The sequence below is a fragment of the Zingiber officinale genome, chromosome 6B, assembly GCF_018446385.1.
Source record: "Zingiber officinale cultivar Zhangliang chromosome 6B, Zo_v1.1, whole genome shotgun sequence".
In the NCBI taxonomy this organism is placed as follows: domain Eukaryota; kingdom Viridiplantae; phylum Streptophyta; class Magnoliopsida; order Zingiberales; family Zingiberaceae; genus Zingiber; species Zingiber officinale.
Genome location: NC_055996.1, coordinates 22,161,144 through 22,181,834, shown reverse-complemented (window position 1 = coordinate 22,181,834; position 20,691 = coordinate 22,161,144). Strand labels below are relative to the sequence as shown.

At 30.3% G+C, this 20,691-nt stretch overlaps 1 protein-coding gene across 1 annotated transcript; it reads left to right on the top strand.

Moving 5' to 3' along the window:
- Window positions 1-4,632: 4,632 nt before the first annotated feature.
- LOC121992236 (protein PAT1 homolog) lies at window positions 4,633-11,465 on the top strand. Its single transcript, XM_042546451.1, has 5 exons — window positions 4,633-5,045; window positions 5,762-5,922; window positions 6,703-6,759; window positions 7,904-7,973; window positions 8,927-11,465. The coding sequence occupies exons 1-5, from the start codon at window positions 4,961-4,963 to the stop codon at window positions 10,963-10,965; spliced, it is 2,412 nt and encodes an 803-aa protein (XP_042402385.1). The 5' UTR covers window positions 4,633-4,960; the 3' UTR covers window positions 10,966-11,465.
- The last annotated feature ends 9,226 nt before the right edge of the window (window positions 11,466-20,691 follow it).

Here is a 20,691-nt window from a genome sequence, read left to right as displayed (position 1 = left end):
ATAATCTATACTTTTATTCTTACTATAAAAATCATACCAATTAAAAATAATTTTATCATAATTTACTAAATATCCTCAATAACTAGTAATTATTGTGATTTATCTCTGATAAAATCCCTCGTAATTTATGTACTAAGACCCTATTTGCTATGATGAATTAGGATAGGATTACAAGTTAAATCCATATTTGACTGGTTTTTAAAAAGGCAATGATAATCATAGAGTCTGATTAAAATATTGTAGTAGTTGGAAAATCAATCCCACTTCAAAGAAAATATTAATAATCCCAAATTGAACAGTAAGCCTGATAATTAGTTAAAATGATATTTTTTACCTTTACTTTGATGCTTTCCTTGTCCTAAAAATTATTAATACTGAGATATTTTAGTCATATAATTAATAATCAATACTTTTATTCTTACCATAAAAATCATACCAATTAAAAATAATTTTATCATAATTTACTAAATATCCTCAATCGTGATTTATCTCTGATAAAATCCCTCGTAATTTCTGTACTAAGGCCTATTTGCTATGATGAATTAGGATAGGATTACAAGTTAAATCCATATTTGACTGTTTTTAAAAAGGCAATGATAATCGTAGAGTCTGATTAAAATACTGTAGTAGTTGGAAAGTCAATCCCACTTCAAAGAAAGTATTAATAATCCCAAATTGAACAGTAAACCTGATAATTAGTTAAAATGATATTTTTTACCTTACTTTGATGCTTTTTTTGTCCTAAAAATTATTAATACTGGGATATTTTAGTCATATAATTAATAATCCATACTTTTATTCTTACCATAAAAATCATACCAATTAAAAATAATTTTATCATAATTTACTAAATATCCTCAATAACTTGTAATTATCGTGATTTATCTCTAATAAAATCCCTCGTAATTTATGTACTAAGGCCTATTTGCTATGATGAATTAGGATAGGATTATAAGTTAAATCCATATTTGACTGATTTTAAAAAGCCAATGATAATCGTAAAGTCTGATTAAAATACTGTAGTAGTTGGAAAGTCAATCCCACTTCAAAGAAAGTATTAATAATCCTAAATTGAACAGTAGGTCTGATAATTAGTTAAAATGATATTTTTTACCTTTACTTTGATGCTTTCCTTGTCCTAAAAATTATTAATACTGGGATATTTTAGTCATATGATTAATAATCCATACTTTTATTCTTACCATAAAAATCATGCCAATTAAAAATAATTTTATCATAATTTACTAAATATCCTCAATAACTAGTAATTATCGTGATTTATCTCTGATAAAATCCCTCGTAATTTATGTACTAAGACCCTATTTGCTATGATGAATTATGATAGGATTACAAGTTAAATCCATATTTGACTGGTTTTTAAAAAGGCAATGATAATCGTAGAGTCTGATTAAAATACTGTAGTAGTTGGAAAATCAATCCCACTTCAAAGAAAATATTAATAATCCCAAATTGAACAGTAAACCTGATAATTAGTTAAAAAGATATTTTTTACCTTTACTTTGATGCTTTCCTTGTCCTAAAAATTATTAATACTGGGATATTTTAGTCATATAATTAATAATCCATACTTTTATTCTTACCATAAAAATCATACCAATTAAAAATAATTTTATCATAATTTACTAAATATCCTCAATAACTAGTAATTATCGTGATTTATCTCTGATAAAATCCATCGTAATTTATGTACTAAGGCCCTATTTGCTATGATGAATTATGATAGGATTACAAGTTAAATCCATATTTGACTGGTTTTTAAAAAGGCAATGATAATCGTAGAGTCTAATTAAAATACTGTAGTAGTTGGAAAATCAATCCCACTTCAAAAAAAGTATTAATAATCCAAAATTGAACAGTAAGCCTGATAATTAGTTAAAAAGATATTTTTTACCTTTATTTTGATGCTTTCCTTGTCCTAAAAATTATTAATACAGGGATATTTTAGTCATATAATTAATAATTCATACTTTTATTCTTACCATAAAAATCATGCTAATTAAAAATAATTTTATCATAATTTACTAAATATCCTCAATAACTAGTAATTATCGTGATTTATCTCTGATAAAATCCCTCGTAATTTATGTACTAAGGCCTTATTTGCTATGATGAATTAGGATAGGATTACAAGTTAAATCCATATTTGACTGGTTTTTAAAAAGGCAATGATAATCGTAGAGTCTGATTAAAATACTGTAGTAGTTGGAAAATCAATCCCACTTCAAAGAAAGTATTAATAATCCCAAATTAAACCGTAAGTCTGATAATTAGTTAAAATAATATTTTCTACCTTTACTTTGATGCTTTCCTTTTCCTAAAAATTATTAATACTAGGATATTTTAGTCATATAATTAATAGTCCATACTTTTATTTTTTACCATAAAAATCATACCAATTAAAAATAATTTTATCATAATTTACTAAATATCCTCAATAACTAGTAATTCTTGTGATTTATCTCTGATAAAATCCCTCGTAATTTATGTACTAAGACCCTATTTGCTATGATGAATTATGATAGGATTACAAGTTAAATCCATATTTGACTAGTTTTTAAAAAGGCAATGATAATCGTAGAGTCTGATTAAAATACTGTAGTAGTTGGAAAATCAATCCCACTTCAAAGAAAATATTAATAATCCCAAATTGAACAGTAAGCCTGATAATTAGTTAAAATGATATTTTTTATCTTTACTTTGATGCTTTCCTTGTCCTAAAAATTATTAATACTGGGATATTTTAGTCATATAATTAATAATCCATACTTTTATTCTTACCATAAAAATCATACCAATTAAAAATAATTTTATCATAATTTACTAAATATCCTCAATCGTGATTTATCTCTGATAAAATCCCTCGTAATTTATGTACTAAGGCCTATTTGCTATGATGAATTAGGATAGGATTACAAGTTAAATCCATATTTGACTGTTTTTAAAAAGGCAATGATAATTGTAGAGTCTGATTAAAATACTGTAGTAGTTGGAAAGTCAATCCCACTTCAAAGAAAGTATTAATAATCCCAAATTGAACAGTAAACCTGATAATTAGTTAAAATGATATTTTTTACCTTACTTTGATGCTTTTTTTGTCCTAAAAATTATTAATACTGGGATATTTTAGTTATATAATTAATAATCCATACTTTTATTCTTACCATAAAAATCATACCAATTAAAAATAATTTTATCATAATTTACTATGATGAATTAGGATAGGATTACAAGTTAAATCCATATTTGACTGATTTTAAAAAGGCAATGATAATCGTAGAGTCTGATGAAAATACTGTAGTAGTTGGAAAGTCAATCCCACTTCAAAGAAAGTATTAATAATCCCAAATTGAACAGTAAACCTGATAATTAGTTAAAATGATATTTTTTACCTTTACTTTGATGCTTTCCTTGTCCTAAAAATTATTAATACTGGGATATTTTAGTCATATAATTAATAATCCATACTTTTATTCTTACCATAAAAATCATGCCAATTAAAAATAATTTTATCATAATTTACTAAATATCCTCAATAACTAGTAATTATCGTGATTTATCTCTGATAAAATCCCTCGTAATTTATGTACTAAGACCCTATTTGCTATGATGAATTATGATAGGATTACAAGTTAAATCTATATTTGACAGGTTTTTAAAAAGGCAATGATAATCGTAGAGTCTGATTAAAATACTGTAGTAGTTGGAAAATCAATCCCACTTCAAAGAAAATATTAATAATCCCAAATTGAACAGTAAGCCTGATAATTAGTTAAAAAGATATTTTTTACCTTTACTTTGATGCTTTCTTTGTCCTAAAAATTATTAATACTGGGATATTTTAGTCATATAATTAATAATCCATACTTTTATTCTTACCATAAAAATCATACCAATTAAAAATAATTTTATCATAATTTACTAAATATCCTCAATAACTAGTAATTATCGTGATTTATCTCTGATAAAATCCCTCGTAATTTATGTACTAAGACCCTATTTGCTATGATGAATTAGGATAGGATTAAAAGTTAAATCCATATTTGACTGGTTTTTAAAAAGGCATTGATAATCGTAGAGTCTGATTAAAATACTGTAGTAGTTGGAAAATCAATCCCATTTCAAAGAAAGTATTAATAATCCCAAATTGAACCGTAAACCTGATAATTAGTTAAAAAGATATTTTTTACCTTTACTTTGATGCTTTCCTTGTCCTAAAAATTATTAATATTAGAATATTTTAGTCATATAATTAATAATCCGTACTTTTATTCTTACCATAAAAATCATGCCAATTAAAAATAATTTTATCATAATTTATTAAATATCCTCAATAAAAAATTATTACCATATAAATTTATAATTCCTCAATAATTCTATCACACAACCAAATACCTAGATGTCTTAAAAAACATCCCTAGACGAAGATTATCATCTTTGCTAATCTAGTCCTAACAACGGACATGAGCTTGCACGGTCATCACCAATGACAAAAATAAAGTTTGGGTGAAGGGCTATGAAACTAAATTTAGGGGTCGTTTCGTCAAAACGGTAAAAACGTTGGGAGGCTAACTGAAATATTCCCCATATTATTCGAGGCATCTTTTTATCGCTCCGCTCTATAAATCGGAAACCCTAAACGGGAAGGCAGGACGACAAAGGAAAGGAGCGATAGATTCTACCAGTTCGATCGAGAGAGAGAGAGAGAGAGAGAGAGAGAGTTCTTCTCTGTTATGATTGTTCTTGTTGTTTCTGTCATTTTTTAGGCGTCGTATATAGAATTTTGTTTTTTAGAGTTTGAGGGCACCAAATTCGGATCTTCGTGGACATACGGCGTTAGCTCTAGCGTAACAACGCTGGGGGGTAGATTTGCAATCAGGGTTGTTGTGCTGGTTGTCTCTCTGTGTTTCGCGATAAAGGAAGCTTGTGTATTTTCTTTTATATGGCGACTATCGATCGGAAAAATGGGGGTTTGGTAGACACAGGCGTTGGTGAATGGATTGGAGGCCCTGGAGACGGCGTTTCAGGTGAGATTTTCCTTAGTTTGTCTTTTTTTTTCTTTATTTTGGGATTTTTATCGTCTGTTAAAGCTGCAAATTTTATTTTGTGGGTTGAATTGGTTGGGAAAAAAAATTGAATCTTAGTCTCTCGTGACATGTAGCTAGGCTTGCCTTCTTTGCTCGTTCTTTTGCATGAGCCGACAGGCCATAAATAGATGGCTCTTCAGTGGCTAATCCATCTAAGCTTCTAATGCCTGATGCATGAATATATCAAATGTGGTATTATTTTTAGTATTTGCGCTCTGAATTAGCTGGCACATCCAATTTACATGGTCGTCGCTTTGGTAGTCAGTAGGTACACCACCAGGCCAGTGTTAAGGGTCTATGACCAAACATTAATCATGAGGACAAGTATTATTTGATGTTTGTTTTATGATCGAGGATGATACATAGACATGCCTTTCTATATTCTGCCCTGTATCATGATAACATAGAAAAGAGGTGGTGTATTGACCGGGGAGTATAAATACATTTGTTCAGAACCATAAATCCTGGTGGATGGTAGGTACATGCCAGTCAGGTTCCAGGGTGTATTTATGTTTTGCACTTTTTATTGTTGCCACAAACAAATATGACTATATGTGCTATTATTGCCATGAGTTTTACATTTCGTGGTGCTATGATTGACTTATAGTTATTTTCTTATAGATCAACTGATTGTTTATGTTTCTCCTTGACTGCAGATACAATTGAATTTGATGCTACACGATATGCATTTTTTGGAAATAGTGTATTGGAAGAGGTTGAGTTAGGTGGATTAGAAGATGAAGATAGTGTTAATGATCCCAGCTTTGTTGGGATTGATGATGATTATCAATATTCTGGCCTAGGAGATATATTAGAGGTAAGTGCCTATTAAAATATTCCATATTATCTAAATAAAAAATTTTTATTCGATTTTGCTTGCTAGTTTCTCTTACTTTATTTAACAAATCTTCAATGGAAATCAGCTTCACTATCTGTGCTTATCAATTTAACCTCAGCTCTTTCTCATAGTTTTCCTTATAAATTAGCATTAACCTTATTTCAATTGCCCATCCTCATGTCTCACTTAGTGAGTTTGCCCTTTGATTAATATGGCTTATGGTGATGTTTATCCTACTTTTTATTGTATGCTTTTTATGATGTGGCATTAACATGGAATATCAACAATGCCCTACAATATGATGAAAGTTGGCTAAGTAGTCGCAATAAACTTGGATCAAGGTTGTCGATTTATCATATCAACGTCATTTTACTGGTTTTGATTCTGCAGTGCTGTTACCTATTCACTGATCTTCTACTCGACAAGTTTGTGTATATTTTTATGTACTTAAAGATGCATTAGTATAATTTGTTGCCACATTTGTGGTACTATAGCATAGTAGGGAGATCACTTTTTATATTATATTTTTAACTTATACTGTGGTTCAGCTGGGACTTCTTTTACTCTGGTATTGAAGAGAGATATGTCATATGAAGCTATATCCTTATGGAACAATTTTTCCATTTTCAGGGAGATTACTTTTTATTTTATATTTTTTAACATATACTGTGGTTCAGCTGGGACTTCTTTTACTCTGGTATTGAGGAGAGATATGCCATATGAAGTTATATCCTTATGGAACAATTTGTCCATTTTCAGGGAGAACGAGCCCAGTCAATAACTGATATTGATGATCTTGCGAGTACTTTTTCAAAGGTTAGTATCTTTTTATTCATGAATTTCACCTATGTTCATGGATACTTACTCAGCAAGTTAATGTTGTCTTCCCTTGTGTATAGAAATTGCTATGAATTACTAACACTACAAGAAAATAAAACCTTTAGCAAGGAATAATCACTATTTGCAAGGCTCATCAATAAGTTTCTCTTAAATTTCTTAGGTCATCCTGTTCAGATATGGAACTCTGTCACGATTTGCCTTGATACTTATCTTCACTATTTTGTTTTATTATTTAGCAGTTGTAGCATAACTTTTGTTGTCATTTTTTCTTCTTGACAATCATGGACAGTATTTTAGGTTTAGTCTCAATTAAGATTGAGAATTAGTATATTTAACAATAGTTGAACTCAATAGCATTTAGCAAAGCAAGAAGAAGGCTCAGGAAGCTTTCAATGTAGTGCCATTAAACTTGTACTGTTATCCAGCTGAAAATCTGTATTCTTGTCCATCCTATCTTTCTCTTTTGAAATGTTCCCCCATCATAGATACTAAGTCATTCGTCGCACAAATTGCAAATGGCATTTCTAAACCAAAATGCATAAATAAATTGGAATGTGGAATTACAATCAGATTGGTCTTTGTGCATAAATATCAGCTGATAATGTTATTGAACATGAGAGTCCCTTCTTTCTTAGACTGCTAGCTGCAATTGACAACACAAATATGCTGATCTTCCACTATCTTTAGGATGAGATTTCATATATTTTCTCTACTTTGGATTTTCAGAACAGAATATTCTCCTGAATATTGATGTTTATATGACATCAGAACACGCAAATTAATGAATAAATAAGCAGCGGTACATGCACTTATATTTAACTAAATATAGAAACATTGTGACTTTTTTCATGGTTGGATATACGATTACAGCTAATAAGCAACCTTTTGTTTCTCAAGGCTTGCTTTCTGATCGTTCTGACCTTGAATCTCTGATCGGTAGTTGTTTCCTTTCTCTGATGTCCTTTTTCAGTATTTTCTGTCTTATAGGTAGATCAAGTTCTGGAAACATTAACATATTCTGTGTACCTTGGTAATTTACTTTGTTGAAGTCCAAAATATTCATGATTTTATGCTGCGATTGATTGTGTTTTTTTTTTTTTTTTTAATTTTTTTGTTTCAGATGGACAGAGGTATTGTTGAGCCAAGGAGGACAGAAGTACTTGGTGGCCGAGGTTCTTTTTCTAGGGAAAGTGAGTAATATAATTCCACTCTAATCCCTTTCACGATAAATAGCCCCTTCTATGCATTTTGTGTTAAATGGAATATCTAGAAGCATGTTATGTAGCTTTCAAGCAAGGTCGTTATATTTCCATTCTGTGGAATAGAGGAAAGAAGAAATAGGAAAAATTCACATTTGGTATTTCATGGACCTATGAGTGTATTGTTGTGTTCATTCATGATCTCCAATTATTCTTCAAACGGGAAATCTGTTCTGAAAACTGCATGTTGGACATGTGAGGTTAATGCTGTATTCATTGATGCTTCAATTATTGTATAAATTGGGGGCACACATACTGGAAACTACGTGTTATGAAATATGAAGGCATATTTAATTGTTTGTGATCCATCTCCACTTTTATGTTTGTATATCATAAACTGCAATTTCATGGGGATAGCTTGACTTTCTAATTCCACACTATTTTTTTGCATTCCAATTAGCATGAATTTACTTGCCTGCCTGAAACATTCTCTCTGTATTGTCACCACCGTGAGTTAAATGGGTTTGGTGCCTTCTTTTGTGAATTGGCATAATATTGAAACAAGCCTCTATATGATGCATGTCTGTTCCCTTCAAATGCCCACCAACTTTCTGCCTGCTTGATTATGCTACCCTTTTACTTGTCAATTACCTACTTATGAATACATTTTGGGGATGTTATTTGGATAAGAAAATGTATGTGCAGTTCTCAGTCTTTTGGACTGGGGCGGCATTTTATTTAAGATCTTTTCAGATTTCTGTGTTCTGCTCAGCCATTTTATGAAGAAGTTCATGAAGCAAGTATTCTTAAATTGAAATGTTGTTACAATCTTTCCAAGCAGTAATGTGTTTCTCACTCTTCTTTATTCACTGTTTTCCATGTTCTCAATATTTTATTCAATGGATTTTAATTTGTTATGTGTTCTTGAAAAAATTTCTGTTCAGGTTCATTGGCTCCTGAGTGGGTACAGGACCCTGGGTTTTGGCAAGATCATCATATATTGGATGCTGATGGTGCCCAGGATGGTAAAAGATGGTCATCGCATCCTCACCCTCTTTCTGGCTATGCTCCAGATTCCAGACCTCTGTACAGAACATCATCCTCTCCTCAACAGCAGCAACAATTCAAACTGAGTGAACCGATCCAGTTTCCAATATCTTCTCGTACATCCTTCCCTCTACGTGGTGACACTTCACAATTCCATCCGAATCCCTTGCACCAAGGAATCATCTCACCTTCTAGTTCTGGCCTCCAGGTGCCTTTCTCTCCACCCAATCCCTACCCTTTTTCCCAACTCCATCCAGAAGCAGCCCATGGATCACATCAGGATGGAAATTTTACTCAGTTTGGGCCACCGGGTCTCTTGATTAATAGCAGGCAACAAGGTCATCGGTCAGAACGACCTAATATCCTTTCATCAAATATGTTGGCTGATCCAACACAGAATCAACGGCATTTCCATAATCAAAGGCATTTCGACAACCAAATTGCTTCTCGACTGGTGCATCAGCAACATGGAATGCATCAAATTTTGCCTCCAATGACACGTTACCCCCACATGCAGGCACAACAGTTCCGCCCTAGTCAATCGCCACCCCAGACTATGAATAAGTTTGAAACTATGATGAGGCCGACTGAGTTCAGGGACCAGAGATTTAGAACAATGTACAGAGGAGGAGAGTACTTTGGGTTTGCTCAACACCCTTCTGACATTGGCATCCAGAAGATGGATAATGCATGGCCGAGGTTTTATTCTAAATACATGACAACCGAAGAGCTTGAGAACATTGTGAGGGTGCAACACGCTGCAACTCACTCCAATGATCCCTATGTAGACGATTACTATCACCAAGCTTGTCTTGCAAAGAAATACGCAGGATCAAATTTGAAGCACCATTTCTGCCCTAATGTGACCAAGGATTTGTCTTCTAGACCCAGGTCCAAGGATGAGCCACATCCGTATCTCCAGGTGGATGCACTCGGGAGACTTTCTTTCTCATCAATTCGTAGACCTCGTCCTCTTCTTGAGGTTGAACCAAAATCAGCATCTGCAGATAATACTCCTGACCAGAAATCATCCACAAAGCCCTTAGAGCAGGAGCCTATGTTGGCTGCTAGGATCACCATCGAGGATGGTCTCTCCCTGCTCCTTGATGTAGATGATCTCAATCGCATACTACAATTCAGTCAGTTGCAGGACGATGGCTCCCAACTTGAGAGAAAAAGAGAGATGCTCCTGCAAGAAGTTGCTGCATCTTTTCATTTAGTTGATCCCCTTGGCCAATCTGGTCAATCTGGGGTAATTCTAGAGGATGATCTAGTGTTTCTTCGCTTGCTTTCTCTTCCAAAAGGCCGTAAGCTATTCTCTAGGTACCTTCAACTTCTTGCCCCCGGAAGTGAGATCACTCGTGTCATCTTCATGGCCTTTTTTCGCCGCCTGAGATTTTTGTTTGGTGTTATGCCATCAGATACAAGTGCAGCTGAAAGCACCACCAAACTTGCAAAGACCATTGCTTCGTGCATGCTTCTCATGGACTTGAACTCTCTCAGTGCATGCCTAGCTGCTGTTGTTTGTTCTTCAGAACAGCCACCTCTTCGCCCACTCGGTAGTTCTGCTGGTGATGGTGCCTCTATTATCATTAAATCTGTTCTCGATAAAGCGACAATGCTTCTAACAGATCATAACTCTGCTAGCAATTATAGCATTTCTAGCCGCAATCTCTGGCAGGCATCATTTAATTCCTTCTTCGGGCTTCTCACAAAGTACTGTCACAGTAAATTTGATAGTGTAATGCAGCCTCTCCACATGCAAGCTCCAGGAGCTGCTGTTGTTGGATCAGAAATTGCTAAAGCAATAAATCACGAGATGCCCGTGGAGTTGTTGCGAGCGAGCCTTCCCCATACTAATGAGCATCAGCGTAAGTTGTTACTTGATTTTGCTCAGAGAACAATCCCCTCTAATGGAGGAAGCAACGGGCATTAAACCTCTCAACAGTGGCCGATTAGGGCATTATCCCAGTGTATGTATGATGAAAGAAAATTGCTGATTCTGATACCAAACCATGAAGTCGATGGTGAGCGGTGCCATAACAAACCCGCAGTTCATGAATCTTGTTATCCTTTCATCATAAAACTCGCCACTCTTGCTTTCCTATAACCTTGCCAGATCGTCCTATATATTATCCGTGTTGGAGTTTGACCAGAAGTTTACTTCTGGGGAGCTTATTTTGTCGCTCTGCAACACAACTCCGTATGCATAGGAATAGGAGTTGTACATGTTTTGGAAGGTGTAGCACATCCATCTGCATTTAGTTTCATGTATCGTCAGTGACAGATTGGTGTTCTAGCTATATCGGTTGATATTTGAGCCAGCACCTTATTCTCCATGCTACTTCATCATGTTATCTAATTGTAATACGATAATAATTCATTTACTATCAACTTATGGTTGTTTGTGCCGTCTAATAAATCAATCCTTTCTCATGTTTTTGCTACAATTCTAAATGTTTCCTATTTTTCTTTGTTTTTTTTTATAATTTAGGTATTCAAATTCTTCGAACCGTTTAAATCTGGAAGATGATTGATTTTATGGAAAGCTTTTATTGGCGGGTACATACTGCTCTTTGTCTAGCAGTTTTCTTCTCAACATGGATCCTATCAAAATGTTTATAATTAAAGTGGTGTGGAGCTTTGGATAAAATTATCAGGTCTTAGTTTTTGCAATAATGTTATACGTTGATCTCTAATATCCCACACGATTAGTTTTATAGTGAGAGATAGAGAGGAAATCAGAAAACTAAGCAGACTATTACATGGAAGGGCATTTTCTATCGATTTCACGAAGGGTATTTTCTATCGAAGGGTATTTTCTATCGATTTCACTTAGAATCGATTCTTATTCATTTTTACAAATCTGTCATATAGCCATCAACTTAGTTATGCTCTAAGATAAATTATCAGCTCTTAAAGCTTACGCATTGATTCGAAATTGTAACACTGACTATCTCATTAAAAAGTATGAGGTCCAAATATCACATGTCTATTATATTATCACATTCGTTCTCTCACATTTGATTAACATCAACACTCGGTATTTATGAGTCTCATTGCTCACTCATTCATCTTTATTTTTATTTTACATTAAATAAATTAAATTTCAATTTTATTTACCTAATTTAAATAATTATTATTTATAATAAATAAATAATAATAATAATTTTAAATATATTTTTTATGTAATTTTTTTTTCTTATTTTATGAGTGTTATTTATTTAAAATTAAAATATTATTATAAATTTGAAATGAAGGAATATAATAAAAAAAATCAAACTTGCATAGAATTAAAAAATAACATATAAATTAAATGTACAGAGAAAATTATATATTCCATCTCCTCCTAATCTCTTGACATAGATATCTGTGGATGATAAGTTGCTCTTTTACTTTCATCTCCTTAACTTTAAGTTGTTTAATTTTTGTTTTATTTCAACTTCAACTACTTTTATGCTTGTATACTCAGTAAACTTTGTAAACATATTGTCCAAATTTATTGTCATACCTTCAATGTCTAATTTCATTTTATTTTTTCCTTTTCTTTTTAATATCTTCTAACTCATTGGACGAATTTCTTCTTCATTTAGGTCTGACTCGCATCTTGGTTAGATGAGGTATTACTTGCCCTAGACTTTGAGGTACTTGCCTTCTTCGTGCTAATAAGGTGATCAACGAATTGTGGAGTAAACATTGGACGATTTTTTACGATTCTCCATACATACTAGAGATTAAATACAATACGTTATTTTCCTAGCGATATTTTTCATACACAAGCCGTAATACATCCTCATCATTGTGGCCGCTGCGATATGCACTATAAATACTATTGTAATTTGCATTGAAACGATATAGCTTTTTTGTATGGTATTGTGCCAGTGTGATCGTATGACACTTGCAATTCAGCTAGTTGTACCTAGATGATGATTCTCATTGTAGTAGCATGCATCCCCAGAAAACATCCATCTTCTAATCACTGTTGATGATTGAATAATCGCTTATAATGACAAATGATCTCGCTGAAACCTCGTCTTTGACCGCTTTCTTCTACTCCCAGTTCCAGAATCTATCTTTTCCAAATTTATGAATTTAATTGAGGATTCACGGTCAAACAATTGAGTCTCTGGAATAAAGTTGGAGCAAACAATTCCTTTCCGTTAGAGATGTAAAAAGAATATCAGTTGTATGTGGAATAGATGGATAGTTTTATGGATTTAGATATGAATAATTGGGTGGATATAGACCATACGGATTATTTGGTGGATATGGATTAGGTGGATAATTTAATGGATTAGAAAATATGGATAATTTGGTGGAATTTATGAATTTTGGAAAGAAATATTTTCTTTTGAATATTTTAGATAATTAACAAAATTTTAAAAAATGTCTCAATTATTTCCATTCATTTCAAAGGAAAATAAGAAATTTTTTTTTGAGAGATTGGTGGTTGAAAGATTGACAAAAGTTGGGTAAGATGATAAATATTTATAGATAAAAATTTATTTTTTAATTAAAATAGTCATTAAAAATTAGTCAACTGTTTTACTCAAATTTTAATTTAAAATTTTTTAATATTATTAATGAATAAAATTTTTTAAAAAATACACTCAAATGGGATGAGTCAACCCTGGCAGGCCCACCCCACGCTATCTTGAACATATTCAAGAAAAAAAAGTTATAATCCTTTCAGATTAATTTTAACGTCAAGAGATGTTATACCACTTCATTAATACATCCAATATAGATGCCCGTATAGTTAGTAGAGTTCATCTAAATACCTCAACTACTCATGCCCCAGGTTGGGGACTGTGCGCTTATGCTCTGTTTACCTAGTGGGGTGGATCATGGATGGATTAAACAAACCTAGAGGTAAGGAAAGGGAAAGGAATCCAAAACCTAGTATGTTTGTTAGCCTTCACAGAGGAAAGTGGATATAATCAATCCCTTAAACTGTTTACTTAGATAAATTAAAAAAATAAAATAAAATTATTTATTGACCAAAATATCCAATCCTTCTCAAATACCTTAAATTAATATTTATTTTATCTTGATAATTAAAATATTCTTCCAGGTGTGACATATATTTTAAATTAATATTTATTTTATATTGATAATTAAAAATTATTATTAATCAAAATAAAACCTACAATTTAAATTTATCAATATTATTTTAAAAAATAATATTTATTACTGCCCAACACAAACCCAAAAAATATTATTGTCAACTAAAATATTAAACTACAAAAATATCAACAATTAACTTTACTTGCAAATAATTTACAATCACTATTAAATAGTTGTCAAACAAAATATAAATCAGAAATTGTCAGCCATTAATTTTCATTAATACATCCAATATAGATGCCCGTATAGTTAGTAGAGTTCATCTAAATACCTCAACTACTCATGCCCCAGGTTGGGGATTGTGCGCTTATGCTCTGTTCACCTGGTGGGGATCATGGATGGATTAAACAAACCTAGAGGTATGGATAGGGAAATGAATCCACAACCTAGTATGTTTGTTTGCCTTCACCGAGGAAAGTGGATATAATAAATCCCTTAAACTGTTTACTTAGATAAATGGAAAAAAAAATAAAATTATATATTGACCAAAATATCCTATCCTTCTCAAATATTTTAAATTAATATTTATTTTATCTTGATAATTAAAATATTCTTCCAGGTGTGACATATATTTTAAATTAATATTTATTTTATATTGATAATTAAAAATTATTATTAATCAAAATAAATCCTACAGTTTAAATTTATCAATATTATTTTAAAAAATAATATTTATTACCGCTCAACAAAAACCCAAAAAAATATTATTGTCAACTAAAATATTAAACTACAAAAATATCAACAATTAACTTTACTTGCAAATAATTTACAATCACTATTAAATATTTGTCAAACAAAATATAAATCAGAAATTGTCAGCCATTAATTTTCATTAATACATCCAATATAGATGCCCGTATAGTTAGTAGAGATCATCTAAATACCTCAACTACTCATGCCCCAGGTTGGGGATTGTGCGCTTATGCTCTGTTTACCTGGTGGGGTGGATCATGGATGGATTAAACAAACCTAGAGGTATGGAAAGGGAAAGGAATCCACAACCTAGTATGTTTGTTTGCCTTCACCGAGGAAAGTGGATATAATCAATCCCTTAAACTGTTTACTTAGATAAATGGAAAAAAATAAAATTATTTATTGACCAAAATATCCTATCCTTACCAAATATTTTAAATTAATATTTATTTTATCTTGATAATTAAAATATTCTTCCAGGTGTGACATATATTTTAAATTAATATTTATTTTATATTGATAATTAAAAATTATTATTAATCAAAATAAATCCTACAATTTAAATTTATCAATATTATTTTAAAAAATAATATTTATTACAGCTCAACACAAACCCAAAAAATATTATTGTCAACTAAAATATTAAACTACAAAAATATCAACAATTAACTTTACTTGCAAATAATTTACAATCACATTTAAATAGTTGTCAAACAAAATATAAATCAGAAATTGTCAGCCATTAATTTTCATTAATACATCCAATATAGATGCCCGTATAGTTAGTAGAGTTCATCTAAATACCTCAACTACTCGTGCCCCAGGTTGGGGATTGTGCGCTTATGCTCTGTTTACCTGGTGGGGTGGATCATGGATGGATTAAACAAACCTAGAGGTATGGATAGGGAAAGGAATCTACAACCTAGTATGTTTGTTTGCCTTCACCGAGGAAAGTGGATATAATCAATCCCTTAAACTGTTTACTTAGATAAATGGAAAAATAAAATAAAATTATTTATTGACAAAAATATCCTATCCTTCTCAAATATTTTAAATTAATATTTATTTTATCTTGATAATTAAAATATTCTTCCAGGTGTGACATATATTTTATATTAATATTTATTTTATATTGATAATTAAAAATTCTTATTAATCAAAATAAATCCTACAATTTAAATTTATCAATATTATTTTTAAAAATAATAATTATTACAGCTCAACACAAACCCAAAAAATATTATTGTCAACTAAAATATTAAACTACAAAAATATCAACAATTAACTTTACTTGCAAATAATTTACAATCACTATTAAATAGTTGTCAAACAAAATATAAATCAGAAATTGTCAGCCAATAAATTTCATTAATAGATCCAATATAGATGCCCATATAGTTAGTAGAGTTCATCTAAATACCTCAACTACTCATGCCTCAGATTGGGGATTGTGCGCTTATGCTCTGTTTACCTGGTGGGGTGGATCATGGATGGATTAAACAAACCTAGAGGAATGGAAAGCGAAAGGAATCCACAATCTTGTATGTTTGTTTGCCTTCACCGAGGAAAGTGGATATAATCAATCCCTTAAACTGTTTACTTAGATAAATGGAAAAAAAATAAAATTATTTATTGACCAAAATATCCTATCCTTCTCAAATATTTTAAATTAATATTTATTTTATCTTGATAATTAAAATATTCTTCCAGGTGTGACATATATTTTAAATTAATATTTATTTTATATTGATAATTAAAAATTATTATTAATCAAAATAAATCCTACAATTTAAATTTATCAATATTATTTTTAAAAATAATAATTATTACAGCTCAACACATACCAAAAAAATATTATTGTCAACTAAAATATTAAACTACAAAAATATCAACAAATAACTTTACTTGCAAATAATTTACAATCACTATTAAATAGTTGTTAAACAAAATATAAATCAGAAATTGTCAGCCATTAATTTTCATTAATACATCCAATATAGATGCCCGTATAGTTAGTAGAGTTCATCTAAATACCTCAACTACTCATGCCCCAGGCTGGGGATTGTGCGCTTATGCTCTGTTCACCAGGTGGGGTGGATCATGGATGGATTAAACAAACCTAGAGGTATGGAAAGGGAAAGGAATCCACAACCTAGTATGTTTGTTTGCCTTCACCGAGGAAAGTGGATATAATCAATCCCTTAAACTGTTTACTTAGATAAATGGAAAAAAAAATAAAATTATTTATTGACCAAAATATCCTATCCTTACCAAATATTTTAAATTAATATTTATTTTATCTTGATAATTAAAATATTCTTCCAGGTGTGACATATATTTTAAATTAATATTTATTTTATATTGATAATTAAAAATTATTATTAATCAAAATAAATCCTACAATTTAAATTTATCACTATTATTTTAAAAAATAATATTTATTACAACTCAACACAAACCCAAAAAATATTATTGTCAACTTACATATTAAACTACAAAAATATCAACAATTAACTTTACTTGCAAATAATTTACAATCACTATTAAATAGTTGTCAAACAAAATATAAATCAGAAATTGTCAGCCAATAATTTTCATTAATACATCCAATATAGATGCCCGTATAGTTAGTAGAGTTCATCTAAATACCTCAACTACTAATGCCCCAGGTTGGGGATTGTGCGCTTATGCTCTGTTTACCTGGTGGGGTGGATCATGGATGGATTAAACAAAGCTAGAGGTATGGAAAGGGAAAGGAATCCACAACCTAGTATGTTTGTTTGCCTTCACCGAGGAAAGTGGATATAATCAATCCCTTAAACTGTTTACTTAGATAAATGGAAAAAAAAAATTATTTATTGACCAAAATATCCTATCCTTCTCAAATATTTTAAATTAATATTTATTTTATCTTGATAATTAAAATATTCCTCCAGGTGTGACATATACTTTAAATTAATATTTATTTTATATTGATAATTAAAAATTATTATTAATCAAAATAAATCCTACAATTTAAATTTATCAATATTATTTTTAAAAATAATATTTATTACAGCTCAACACAAACCCAAAAAATATTATTGTCAACTAAAATATTAAACTACAAAAATATCAACAAATAACTTTACTTGCAAATAATTTACAATCACTATTAAATAGTTGTCAAAAAAAATATAAATCAGAAATTGTCAGCCATTAATTTTCATTAATACATCCAATATAGATGCCCATATAGTTAGTAGAGTTCATCTAAATAACTCAACTACTCATGCCCCAGGTTGGGGATTGTTCGCTTATGCGCTGTTCACCAGGTGGGGTGGATCATGGATGGATTAAACAAACCTAGAGGTATGGATAGGGAAATGAATCCACAACCTAGTATGTTTGTTTGCCTTCACCGAGGAAAGTGGATATAATAAATCCCTTAAACTATTTACTTAGATAAATGGAAAAAAAAATTATTTCTCGACCAAAATATCCTATGCTTCTCAAATATTTTAAATTAATATTTATTTTATCTTGATAATTAAAATATTCTTCCAGGTGTGACATATATTTTAAATTAATATTTATTTTATATTGATAATTAAAAATTATTATTAATCAAAATAAATCCTACAATTTAAATTTATCAATATTATTTTTAAATATAATAATTATTACAGCTCAACACAAACCCAAAAAAATATTATTGTCAACTAAAATATTAAACTACAAAAATATCAACAATTAACTTTACTTGCAAATAATTTACAATCACTATTAAATAGTTGTCAAACAAAATATAAATCAGAAATTGTCAGCCATTAATTTTCATTAATACATCCAATATAGATGCTCGTATAGTTAGTAGAGTTCATCTAAATATCTCAACTACTCATGTCCCAGGCTGGGGATTGTTCGCTTATGCTCTATTCACCAGGTGGGGTGGATCATGGATGGATTAAACAAACCTAGAGGTATGAATAGGGAAATGAATCCACAACCTAGTATGTTTGTTTGCCTTCACCAAGGAAAGTGGATATAATAAATCCCTTAAACTGTTTACTTAGATAAATGGAAAAAAATAAATAAAATTATTTATTGACCAAAATATCCTATCCTTCTCAAATATTTTAAATTAATATTTATTTTATCTTGATAATTAAAATATTCTTCCAGGTGTGACATATATTTTAAATTAATATTTATTTTATATTGATAATTAAAAATTATTATTAATCAAAATAAATCCTACAATTTAAATTTATCAATATTATTTTAAAAAATAATATTTATTACAGCTCAACACAAACCCAAAAAATATTATTGTCAACTAAAATATTAAACTACAAAAATATCAACAATTAACTTTATTTGCAAATAATTTACAATCACTATTAAATAGTTGTCAAACAAAATATAAATCAGATATTGTCAGCCAATAATTTTCCTTAATACATCCAATATAGATGCCCGTATAGTTAGTAGAGTTCATCTAAATACCTCAACTACTCATGCCCCAGGTTGGGGATTGTGCGCTTATGCTCTGTTTACCTGATGGGGTGGATCATGGATGGATTAAACAAACCTAGAGGTATGGAAAGGGAAAGGAATCCACAACCTAGTATGTTTGTTTCCCTTCACCGAGGAAAGTGGATATAATCAATCCCTTAAACTGTTTACTTAGATAAATGGAAATTTTTTTTTTATTTATTGACCAAAATATCCTATCCTTCTCAAATATTTTAAATTAATATTTATTTTATCTTGATAATTAAAATATTCTTCCAGGTGTGACATATACTTTAAATTAATATTTATTTTTTATTGATAATTAAAAATTATTATTAATCAAAATAAATCCTACAATTTAAATTTATCAATATTATTTTTAAAAATAATATTTATTACAGCATAACACAAACCCAAAAAATATTATTGTCAACTAAAATATTAAACTACAAAAATATCAACAATTAACTTTACTTGCAAATAATTTACAATCACTATTAAATAGTTGTCAAACAAAATATAAATCAGAAATTGTTAGCCATTAATTTTCATTAATACATCCAATATAGATGCCCGTATAGTTAGTAGAGTTCATCTAAATAACTCAACTTGTAATACCCCGGTTCTGAGATTCTGATTAAGTATGACTTAAAAGGTTAGATGATACTATCCATATCACCAAGGTGCACCTTCCTTTTCGGAAGCTCAAACTTAAGAACTCCAAAGTTAAGCGTGCTTGGCTTAGAGAAATCTGAGGATGGGTGACCTCCTGGGAAGTTTTCCAGGGTTTGGGTGGGGCCCGCCTAGGCCGGGGCGTTACACAACTACTCATGCCCCAGGTTGGGGATTGTTCGCTTATGCTCTGTTCACCAGGTGGGGTGGATCATGGATGGATTAAACAAACCTAGAGGTATGGATAGGGAAATGAATCCACAACCTAGTATGTTTGTTTGCCTTCACCGAGGAAAGTGGATATAATAAATCCCTTAAATTGTTTACTTAGATAAATGGAAAAAAAAAATAATTTATCGACCAAAATATCCTATCCTTCTCAAATATTGTAAATTAATATTTATTTTATCTTGATAATTAAAATATTCTTCCAGGTGTGACATATATTTTAAATTAATATTTATTTTATATTGATAATTAAAAATTATTATTAATCAAAATAAATCCTACAATTTAAATTTATCAATATTATTTTTAAAAATAATAATTATTACAGCTCAACAAAAACCCCAAAAATATTATTGTCAACTAAAATATTAAACTACAAAAATATCAACAATTAACTTTACTTGCAAATAATTTACAATGACAATTAAATAGTTGTCAAACAAAA

Coding starts and splice junctions, on each gene's coding strand:
- LOC121992236 (XM_042546451.1), top strand. CDS start 4,961: ATGGCGACTATCGATCGGAAAAATGGGGGTTTGGTAGACACAGGCGTT. Junction 5,923..6,702: donor GCCTAGGAGATATATTAGAG/GTAAGTGCCTAT, acceptor GTCCATTTTCAG/GGAGAACGAGCCCAGTCAAT. Junction 7,974..8,926: donor AGGTTCTTTTTCTAGGGAAA/GTGAGTAATATA, acceptor ATTTCTGTTCAG/GTTCATTGGCTCCTGAGTGG.